We start from the raw sequence: 12,088 nt of genomic DNA on the forward strand, positions 1-12,088 counted from the left end.
GGAGCGTGGACTGGGATGCGGAGGACCCAGGTTCAAAACCCAGAGGTCGCAGCTTGAGCATGGGCCCACCAGCTTGAGCTCGGGTCGCTAGCTTGAGCACAAGGTCACTGGCTTGAGCAAAGGGTTACTAGCTCTGCTATAGCTCCCTCTTCCCCCCATCAAGGCATATATGAGAGAGCAGCCAATGAACAACTAAGGCGCCCCAATGAAGACTTGATGCTTCTCATCTCTCTCCCTTCCTGTCTGTCTGACCCTCTCTTTGACTCTCTCTGTCTCTGTCAAAAAACAACAAACTATTGAAGTGCATGTCTCTCCTGTCTCATAAAAGTATAACAATGTGCTTCAACCAAGATTGTTCTTGTACTCCTTAAATCCCATCTTTTAGAGCCTGTAGTCTTCTAAAAACTTTTCATAGAAATTTTTGGTTGCTTGGGGATATTTTCTATTACAGTACTCTTTCTGAGCATGAGATGACCCTATTTGATATTTTCATCAACTCCAAGAACAAGTTAATATAATTTTAAGGACGAAACAGACAATTTTATAACAGAAATGGCGACAGAGAATTTATTTCACCAAGGTTACAGCTAGTAACTGGCCACTCCCACCTAGTCACTTCTTAACTTATTCACTCTGCAGAGATTTAGTAATCATTGTGTGCCATTGTATACCCAAGTCTAGGTTTTGGGAATGAACACATAAGTATAAAAAGCATAAGATTTATTTAAGAAGAAAATATTTACTTTATATCTCTTTACTAAAGTGAGTTGCAATCATTGACACTAATATTTTTCAGGCCACAGAATAATCATTGCACACGCTTGGGTTTCATTGTAAAGATCTTGATGAACAAGTATAAGATCAAAATAAAAACTCTAGACCAAAAACTTTCATTAAGTAGTAGTAATTCTTTTCATTCCAATCGTTGTTGGGAGGCCCCTTTAAGATCAAACAGACCATGCAGAATCCTTCTATACTACTTAACTAGTTGGACAAGTTACTTATCATTTTGAACCTATTTCTTCATATTTTTAAAAAAGATAATGGTTTTGTTACATATATAAGCTTAGGATAGTGCAAAGTATCTGGAAAGCCATAAATATAGCTCTTTTTTTTTTCCATGTAAACTGTAAATTTATGTTATTCACAGTAAAGCGTAAAATATTTTAATAATAGGCAAAGTAGTCTCATTATTTCCCACCCTGCAACATACTATCCTGGAAACACTATAAATAAGTGACTAAGTGTATTTTTGTTTCACTGCTTCTTTTTCATGTAGTCTACTATTTGGTGCATTAATGAGAAATGAATGACAAGGTGGAATGCATCACAGCAATCTAGGTGTGTTGTAATCCACACCTTGGGTTAATCACTCTCAATTCATGGAAAGTTGAATGAACTACATTAGCTGAGAAAAGTTTTAGAAATATGACCTGACCATAATTAGTTGTTTTCTTCTTTACATTTACTACGTCCAAGTAGGACATGAGTTTTCTAATTACAGTAAAGATTTTTATTGAAACAGAAATTCACATGCTTTTTTTTCTTGAGAGTGAGGGGAGCAGTTTTACTATTTGTTGTATTTTAAGAGGGGTGGAATTATTGATTTATCATTACATCTGTCCCACTTCAAAGTAAAATTAGAAAATATATTTCAAAATCATCTTCAAAGTAGTAAAATGATATTCCAAATCAAAGATATGAATTCCACAAAAACTTTTCATTAAAAAATGTAGCCTGACCTGTGGTGGCGCAGTGGATAAAGCATCAACCTGGAACGCTGAGGTCCCCGGTGTGAAACCCTGGGCTTGCCTGGTTGAGGCACATATGGGAATTGATGCTTCCTGTTCCTTCCCACCATTTCTCTATTTCTCTCTCTCTCTCTCTCCTCACTAAAATGAATAAATAAATAAATACAATACTTAGTCTTTTTTTTTAAAAAAAATGAAGCCATTTGCCTGTCTACACTGTTAATGAAAAGCAAATAAGCACCTTTTGGTAAAAGTGATTTCTAGTGTGTAAATCTATATTTTGACATAGGATATTTGTTTGTCCTTAGCTAACCCTTTACTTGCTCATGTCGATGTGACCACTTTCTGTTAACTAAATATATACTAAAGTATCTAGGCTCAGCCTTCCTTAAACAGCAAAATGATATTGAATGCAAAATACTTTAACGGTAGCACAGCATTCAAATGTTTACTCTGTAAATGGGAAAAACATATTATAGATTCCTGTTTTTAAAAATTACCCATAGCCTCTTATGTTCCAGAACTAGATCACATTTTTTGGGTGGTCTAATATATTTTTTGGTCATATTTTTTGGGTGGCCAAATATGCATTTTTTTATGATGATGCCTGGTTGTTAAAAATGATTTTAGCTGACACCCAAGAAATTAGACTGTATATTGCTGATGGAAAACATATTCCTCTAGATGAGTGATATTTTCAGTTATTCTTTTGTATAATTGAAAGTAGATGCTAGCATATAGGCATTGCTTTATTTTTGGAAACTTTGGGATTCATGGGTGGGGAAAGCTGAGAAAACAAATATCTGTGTGTGTGTGTGTATGTGTGTGTGTGTGTGAGAGAGAGAGAGAGAGAGAGAGAGAGAGAGAGAGAGAGACATAGAGAGAGTCAGAGAGAGGGACAGACAGACAGGAAGGGAGAGAGATGAGAAGCATCCACTCCTCGTTCCGGCACCTTGTTCATTGATTGCCTTCTCATGTGTGCCTTGACTGGGAGGCTATAGCAGAATGAATGACCCCTTGCTCGAGCCAGCGACCTTGGGCCCAAGCTGGTGAGCTTTGCTCAAACCAGATGAGCCCGCGCTTAAGCTGGCAACCTCGGGGTCTCGAACCTGAGTCCTCCACATCCCAGTCCAACGCTCTATCCACTGCACCATCACGTGGTCAGGCGAGAAAACAAATATCTTAAAAACAAAATTGATCTTTTTGTAGTGTTCACTTAAAAGACAGTTTGGAACAATAACATTTTTGAGTAGCAGAGAAAGTTGTTTTAAGCAGCACAGGAGCAAAGACTGATCCTCCACTACAGTGACAGCACTTAGCTATAATCATGTCAGGAACATTTTTTTTTTTACAGGTAAAAGACAGTGAATAAAAGAATTTAGTTGAGAAAATCTGAGACTATTTTGAATTGCCTAGTCCTGAGATATTTATCAAGCAGGAACCAGTAAGAGCCTTTCAAAGAACCGTAACTACTTAAGGGGTAATTTTTCCTGCCTGCCATCTTCAAAACTGCTACCTTTGATGGTGACACAAAATGGTAGCTCTTAGTTTTAGTGGTCGAACAATTGATTCTAATTATCTTCACTGTTCCCTCTTTTCTATCACAGAATCGGAAGACTTTTTGATGGTACAGAGCCCATTGTTTTGGACAGTCTCAAACAGCACTATTTCATTGACAGAGATGGACAGATGTTCAGATATATCTTGAATTTTCTACGAACATCAAAACTCCTCATTCCCGATGATTTCAAGGTGAGGGATTCATGTTAAATTACCAATAGCATAAATATATGATTTGTTTTGATGTACTTCCCCCCAAAATATTTCTAATTCTACATTTTTAAGATTTACCAACTCAGATAACACCAGAGGTCTCTGACTTCATTATACTTTCTTCATGAAATAGAGCACATGGTCATTAAAGTTTTACATGACCAAAAGAAGACCACTTTTTAGTTTAAAAAAAAACAGAACTAAACTTCATTTTAACCCATTGAAAATAAGTTGGTTAAATTTATAACTTATTTCTGATAAATCTTAATGAGATAGAGAATAAAACAAAACCTCCCTAGCTTAATAAGGACTATCTTTCCCAGAAATTTAAAAGAAACATATTAGCAATAAAATTTTAGAATTGCTCCCTTTAAAGTTAGTACCTCATGTTAAAGTTAGTCTCACATAGGCGATGCAATTAGATAAAAAGAATAGAAAGTATTAACGTTAATCAAATACAACTGTTAATACTTCTCTACGATTCTAAAGAATCAATGAAACACTAATAAAACTAATAAAGAACTCATTAAAGCATCTAAATTCAGAATTAATATATTACAATCAATAGCTATTCTAGCAAGAGACAATCCAAAGATACAATGGAAAAATAAACCACTAACAGTAACAACAAAAACTATAACACCTAGGAATAAATCTAACAAAAATAAAAGCCTGTTTAAGAAAAGTGCAACTCTTTACCTACAAGTATAAAAGAAGAGTTGAATAAAGGAAGGGACATTCTGTGTTCCTGGATGGGAAATTAGGCTACATAGGTAATGCAAGTCCCTTATAGTCACAGATATTTTTTAAAATGAAATTTGATCCATTTATAAAGTTTGTGTAAACAATGCTTAGGAATAGCTAAATGGATTATTTTGAGTGGTAATAGTGGTGGTAGTTGCAGGCAATGATCGATGTGTTCTATCAGACATCAAAACATACTGTAGAGCTATAGTAATTCAAAAGTGTGATCCTGACGGGGCAAAAATTTACAGATATATCAATGGAGAACAGGTTTCAGAGATAGATGTGTGTACATAAGAATTTGATATATTATAAAGGTGGGAAAAGAAAGGAATAGTCGGTAATTAGCACTGAGACAACTGTCATCAAGACATTTAGAAAAAATATGAAGGCAGAGCTTGCAAATATTCTAGAAATAAACAAAAAACTAAAACTATAGAAGTACTAGAAAAAATATAAAATAATTTCTAAAGTATAATTTTGAGGCAGAGAGGGCCTACCTAAGCAAAACTTAATACCCAGAAGATATACTTTAAATATTTTTTAAATTAAAGATATTATATGTTAATAAAAGACAAGTATCAGACTAGAAGAAATATTTGCAACAGGAGAGCAGTATCTATCATAAAAAAGCTTCTAGCCCTGGCCGGTTGGCTCAGCGGTAGAGCATCGGCCTGGCGTGAGGGGGACCCGGGTTCGATTCCTGGCCAGGGCACATAGGAGAAGCGCCCATTTGCTTCTCCACCCCCCCTTCCTCTCTGTCTCTCTCTTCCCCTCCCGCAGCCGAGGCTCCATTGGAGCAAAGATGGCTCGGGCGCTGGGGATGGCTCCTTGGCCTCTGCCCTAGGCGCTAGAGTGGCTCTGGTCGCGGCAGAGCGACGCCGGGAGGGGCAGAGCATCGCCCCGTGGTGGGCAGAGCATCGCCCCTGGTGGGTGTGCCGGGTGGATCCCGGTCGGGCGCATGCGGGAGTGTGTCTGACTGTCTCTCCCCCGTTTCCAGCTTCAGAAAAATACAAAAAAAAAAAAAAAAAGCTTCTAAAAATCTTTAAGAGCCATACAAACAACCTGTTGAAAATACTTTTAGATATAGAAAAATTTTCTAAAGAAAAAAATAGAAATTTCCCATAAACATTTAAAAAGATAGTCAATCTTTATAGTATCAGAGAAGCAAAACTTAGATTCGCAAAAATAAAAACACCCACTTTTTTTTCTTTTTTTTTTTAAATAATTTTATTTTTTTAATAGGGCGACATCAATAAATCAGGATACATATATTCAAAGATAACATGTCCAGGTTATCTTGTTGCATACCCATCACCCAAAGTCAGATTGTCCTCTGTCACCTTCTATCTAGTTTTCTTTGTGCCCCTCCCCCTCCCCCTTTCCCTCTCCCTCTCCCCCCTCCCCCCGTAACCACCACACTCTTACCAATGTCTCTTAGTCTCACTTTTATGTCCCACCTACGTATGGAATAATGCAGTTCCTGTTTTTTTCTGATTTACTTATTTCACTTTGTATAATGTTATCAAGATCCCACCATTTTGCTGTAAATGATCCGATGTCATCATTTCTTATGGCTGAGTAGTATTCCATAGTGTATATGTGCCACATCTTCTTTATCCAGTCATCTATTGACGGGCTTTTTGGTTGTTTCCATGTCCTGGCCACTGTGAACAATGCTGCAATGAACATGGGGCTGCATGTGTCTTTACGTATCAATGTTTCTGAGTTTTGGGGTTATATACCCAGTAGAAGGATTGCTGGGTCATAAGGTAGTTCTATTTTCAGTTTTTTGAGGAGCCACCATACTTTCTTCCATAATGGTTGTACTACTTTACATTCCCACCAACAGTGTATGAGGGTTCCTTTTTCTCCACAGCCTCTCCAACATTTGCTATTACCTGTCTTGTTAATAATAGCTAATCTAAAAGGAAAACACCCACTTTTAATTGATAATATAAAACTTGGGGAATTGACAGTGTGGGTGGGAGTAAAAATTAAACATTTTTGGAGGGCAATTCAACAGCCATTTTTAAATTTTCAAACATACATATTCTTTGATCTAGCCATTTCATGTTTATTAATTTATCTTCTAGAAGTGTTCACATAAATATGCGAAGATATATATGCACAGGATGTTTATTTTGTACTCATATTTGCACTAGTAAAAACTGGACACAAAAAAGTTATGCAATGGCAGACGCTTACCAATATTATAGGCTATCCGTACTTTGGAATAGTTCAGAATGTGGTAGCTCTGTATCTCTTGCTGTGGGTGGGGGGTGTCACCAAAATTTTATTCAATGAAAATATTAAGTTTAGAATATGTATAGTATGCCCTTATGTATGTAAAAAAAAATTGTGTGTATGCATAAATACATTAAAAAGATCTCGAAGACTAGACCCCAAGTTAATAAAGGGCTCAGGACACTTCTCATCCATCCTCTCCTTCAGGACTTTCAGCAGGAGGGCACGTGCCCAAGATGATTAGACACATGGAAAAGAGTATAGAAGAGTCATGTCATATACACGTTTATCTTAAATAAAAACAACTAGGTACATTGGGTAAGAAAACAAGAGGGCCTGTAACTAGCATGTGAGGTCTCCTGCAGCCCTGGATTGATCCTGAAGGAAACTGCAGACCCTGCTACTCCCCAGTCAATGTAGGTCCCTGAGCCGCTCACAGTGTGCATCTCAAGGTGCTGAGGGGTTTTGGGGGGATTTTTTGTTTATTTTATTATTAATTTTAATGGGGTGACATTGATCAATCAGGGTACATAGGTTCAGAGAAAAAATCTCCAGGTTATTTTGACATTTGGTTATGTTGCATACCCATCACCCAAAATCAGATTGTCTTCCGTCACCTTCTATCTGGTTTTCTTTGTGCCCCTCTCCTCCCCCCACCCCCTCCCTCTCTTTCCTCCCCAACCCTAACCACCACTCTCTTCTGAGTCTCATTTTTATGTCCCACCTATGTATGGAATCATATAGTTCTCAGTTTTTTCTGATTTACTTATTTCATAATGTTATCAAGGTCAGTATAATGTTATCAAGGTCCATCCATGTTGTTGTAAATGATCTGATGTCACCATTTCTTATGGCTGAGTAGTATTCGATAGTATATATGTGCCACATCTTCTTTATCCAGTCATCTATTGAAGGGCTTTTTGGTTGTTTCCATGTCTTGGCCACTGTGAACAATACTGCAGTGAACATGGGGCTGCACGTGTCTTTACAAACCAATGTTTTTGAGTTTTGGGGGTATATACCCAGTAGAGGTCATATGGTAGTTCTATATTTAGTTTTTTGAGGAACCACCATACTTTGTTCCATAATGGTTGTACTACTTTACATTCCTGCCAACAGTGGGTGAGGGTTCCTTTTTCTCCACAGCCTCTCCAACACTTGTTATTACCTGTCTTGTTGATAATAGCTAATCTGACAGGTGTGAGGTGGTATCTCATTGCAGTTTTGATTTGCATTTCTCTAATAGCTAATGAAGATGAGCATCTTTTCATATATCTGTTGGCCATTTGTATTTCTTCCTGGAAGAAGTGTCTGTTCATGTCCTCTTCCCATTTTTTTATTGGATTGCTTGTTTGTTGTTGAGTTTTATGAGTTCTTTGTATATTTTAGATATTAGGCTCTTATCTGTGCTGTTTTTTGAAAATATCATCTCTCATTTAGTTGGCTGTCTGTTTGTTTTGTTATCAGTTTCTCTTGCTGAGCAAAAGCTTCTTAGGCTGATGTGGTCCCATTCATTAATCTTTGCCTTCACTTCCCTTGCCTTTGGAGTCAAATTCATAAAGTGCTCTTTATAACCAAGGTCCATGAGTTTAGTACCTATGTCTTCTTCTATGTGCTTTATTGTTTCAGCTCTTATATTTAGGTCTTTGATCCATTTTGAATTAATTTTAGTACAAGGGGATAAACTGTAGTCGAGTTTCATTCTTTTGCATGCGGCTTTCCAATTTTCCCAGCACCCTTTGTTGAAGAGGCTTTCTTTTCTCCATTGTGTGTTCTTGGCCCCTTTATCAAAAATTATTTGACCATATATATGTGGTTTTATTTATTTCTGGGATTTCTATTCTGTTCCATTGGTCTGTCTATTTTTCTGCCAATACCATGCTGTTTTGATTGTCAGTGCTCTATAATATAATTTGAAGTCAGGTATTGTAATGCCCTCAGCTTCGTTCTTTTTGCTTAGGATTGCTTTGGCTATTCAGGGTGTTTTATAGTTCTATATAAACCTGATGGTTTTTTGTTTTATTTCTTTAAAAATGCCATTGGAATTTTGATGAGAATTGCATTAAATTTGTATATCACTTTGGGTAATATAGTAATTTTTACTATATTTATTCTTTTTATCCAAGAACAAGGGATATTTTTTCATTTCATTGTATCTTTTTTGATTTCCCTTAACAATGCTTTGTAGTTTTCATTATATAGGTCCTTTACATACTTTGTTATGCTTATTGCTAGGTATTTTTTTTTTTGTTACAACCGTTAAGGGGATTATTATTTTGAGTTCATTTTCTGATGTTTCGTTGTTGGCATATAAGAAGGCAGTGGACTTTTGTATATTAATTTTGTATCCTGTGACCTTACTGTATTGGTTTATTGTTTCTAGTAGTCTTTTTGTGGAGTCTTTGGGGGTTTCAGTGTATAAGATTATATCATCTGCAAAAAGTAAAACCTTTACTTCTTCTTTTCCAATATGAATACTTTTTATTTCTTTTTCTTGTCTGATTGCTCTGGCAAGAACTTCCAGCACTATGTTGAATAAGAGCAGAGAGAGTGGACAACCTTGTCTTGTTCCTGATTTTAGGGTAAAAGTCCTCAGTTTTATGCCATTTGATATGATGTTAGCTGATGGTTTATCATAAATGGCCTTTATTATGTTGAGATATTTTTCTTCTATACTCATTTTGTTGAGTGTTTTAAACATAAAATGGTTTTGTATTTTATTGAATACCTTTTCTGCATCTATTGATAGGATCATATGGTTTCTGTTCTTTGTTTTGTTGATATGGTGTATTATGTTTACCGTTTTACGTATGTTGAACCATCCTTGTGATTCTGGGATAAATCCTACTTGATCATGATGAATTATTTTTTTAATGTGTTATTGTATTCGATTTGCTAGTATTTTGTTTAGTATTTTAGCATCTGTATTCATTAGAGATATTGGTCTGTAGTTTTCTATTTTTGTGTTGTCCTTACCAGGTTTCGGTATAAGGGTTATGTTGGCCTCATAAAATGTGTTTGGGAGTATTGCTTCTTCAATTTTTGGGAAGACTTTGAGTAGAATAGGGACCAAGTCTTCTTTGAAAGTTTGATAGAACTCACTAGTATAGCCGTCTGGCCCTGGACTTTCTATTTGGGGAGGTTTTTGATAGTTGTTTTATTTCCTCCCTACTTATGGGTCTGTTTAGACTATCTGCTTCTTCATGACTCAGTCTAGGAAGGTTGTATTGTTCTAGGAATTGATCCATTTCTTCCAGATTGTTAAATTTGGTGGCATATAGTTTTTCATAGTATTCTACAATAATTCTTTGTATATCCATGATATCTGTGGTGATTTCTCCTCTTTCATTTTAGATTTTGTTTATATGAGTCCTTTCTCTTTTTTCCTTAGTGAGTCTTGCCTAGGGTTTGTCAATTTTGTTGATTCTTTTCAAAGAACCAGCTCCTTGTTTTATTAATTTTTTCTATAGTTTTTCTGTTCTCTATTTTGTTTATTTCTGCTCTGATTTTTATTATTTCCTTTCTTCTGCTGGTTTTGGGTTGCCTTTGTTCTTCTTTTTCTAGTTCTTTAAGATGTGAATTTAAGGGGTTTACTTGGGCTCTCTCTTGTTTGTTCAGAAAGACCTGTAGTGATATGAACTTCGCTCTTATTACTGCTTTTGCTGCTTCCCAGAGATTCTGATATGTCGTATTGTTATTTTTGTTTGTCTGTATGTAACTTTTGATTTGCTTTTAATTCTTCTTTGACCCATTCATTTTTTAAAAGTATGTTGTTTAGTTTCCACATTTTTGTTTACCTCCTTTTTGCAGTTGAATTCTAGTTTCAAGGCTTTATAATCAGAAAATATGCTTGGTATAATTTCAGTCTTTCTGAATTTGTTGATGTTATTTTTGTGGTCCAACAGAGGGTCAATTCTTGAGAATATTCCATGTATACTAAGAAAAATGTATACTCTGGCACTTTGGGATGAAATGTCCTGTAGATGTCTATCATGTCCAATTGTTCTAGTGTTTCCTTTAAGGCTAACATATCTTTAATGATTTTCTGTTTGGATGAATGATCTAGAGCCATCAGTGGTGTATTGAGGTCTCCAAGATGATTGTATTTTTGTTGGTGTTTGTTTTTAGGTCAGTCAGTAGTCAGTAGCTGTCTTATATATTTTGGTGCTCCTTGGTTTAGTGCATATATATTAAGAAGTGTTATGTCTTCTTGATTCAATGTCCCCTTTATCATTATGAAATGACTGTTTTTGTCTCTGATTTTTTTTTTTTTTTGGATGTTATTTGCTTGGAGTATTGTTTTCCAACCTTTTACTTTGAATTTGTTTTTATCCTTGTAGCTTAGATGTGTTTCTTGTAAGCAGCATACAGTTGGATTTTCTTTTTTAATCCATTCTGCTGCTCTGTGTCTTTTTATTGGTGAGTTCAATCCATTTACATTTAGTATAATTATTGACACTTGAGGGATTCCTATTGCCATTTTATATATTGCTTTCTGATAGTTTTGTATCTTGTTTGGTTCTTCTCTTTTTTTTATCATTTGTTTTTGTTTGATTGTAATCCATACTTCTTTCCTCTGTTACTTCTTTTTTCAAGCCATGTGCTTCTGTGTTGGTTTTTTCAGGAGTGGTACCATTAAGTAATGGAAAGCATACATATCATGTTCATTGTAGTACATTATCTCATGAGTGCTTCTGCACTCCATCCTCCTTTGCCACTGTTAATCTTTGTCCTCTCCCCTTTTTTGTTTTTGTTGTCACAGATTAATCTTGTTTTTATTGTGATCTTGATGGAGCTTTTACTTGTATTTCAGATGCTCCTGGGATTGTTTTTCTATCTCTTGTTGTTGAATTTGTTGAAGTTTCAGGGAGCGGTATCAAGAGCACCCCTCACATTGCCATTTCTCTGATGTCACTCTCTCAAGGTGCTGAGTTTAAGGAGCCAGTGAGTCTAGGATTTAAGGACATAGGAAGTTAGTTTATGCAAGATGGCTCCTACATTAAAGTTCACTATTTCATCAATGGTGATCTCTTCCAACTCAGGAAGGAAAACAAACTGAGAGTCTATTTCTAGTATGGCACCTTCCTAGAACGTTTTCAAGGATCATTTTCAATGTTCTGTGTATACTTTTGCTTTCCATGCCAACATTCAGATCTCTTTCCTGCCTTCCCCTCATGCCACTTTATTCATCAGCAAGCATTTATGAAAAAGTCAAAGTGAAGTATTCTACCTCCAGTCCTCACTCTCAAATCTGGGGACACACCTACTCAGACACAACCACAGAGAGAGCAGTTGGGTTTAGACAGCAAGCCCTGAGGCTGCTAGGTTATTTAGCTTCACAGTTCATAGTTCAGGACAGCAGACCACTTCACATACTAGCTGTAGGCAAACAGAGGGCTAGGAAGAACGTCAGGACTGTTTCTAGAAAGCTGGCACTGGACCCATGAGGAAGTAAACAGAGCTGAGTCCCTGCCCTGGCACAAGGTGTCTGGCGGGGCCTGCTGTACTTGGACAGGGATGTCGGCCCCACTAATCAAACCTTGCTCTGCTCGTGTCAGGCATTCACCAATCAA

The 12,088-nt window shown here is 36.4% G+C and overlaps 1 protein-coding gene across 4 annotated transcripts in view; it reads left to right on the forward strand.

The window, feature by feature from the left end:
- Positions 1-12,088, forward strand: part of KCTD1 (potassium channel tetramerization domain containing 1) — a 207,403-nt gene that overhangs the window by 176,340 nt on the left and 18,975 nt on the right. For all 4 annotated transcript variants that reach the window (XM_066246696.1, XM_066246699.1, XM_066246698.1 and 1 more), the window contains exon 3: positions 3,359-3,503. In XM_066246696.1, the coding sequence (XP_066102793.1) occupies positions 3,359-3,503 (145 nt within the window). The remainder of the gene's footprint in view (positions 1-3,358; positions 3,504-12,088) is intronic.

Source organism: Saccopteryx bilineata, chromosome 11, assembly GCF_036850765.1.
Source record: "Saccopteryx bilineata isolate mSacBil1 chromosome 11, mSacBil1_pri_phased_curated, whole genome shotgun sequence".
In the NCBI taxonomy this organism is placed as follows: Eukaryota; Metazoa; Chordata; class Mammalia; order Chiroptera; family Emballonuridae; genus Saccopteryx; species Saccopteryx bilineata.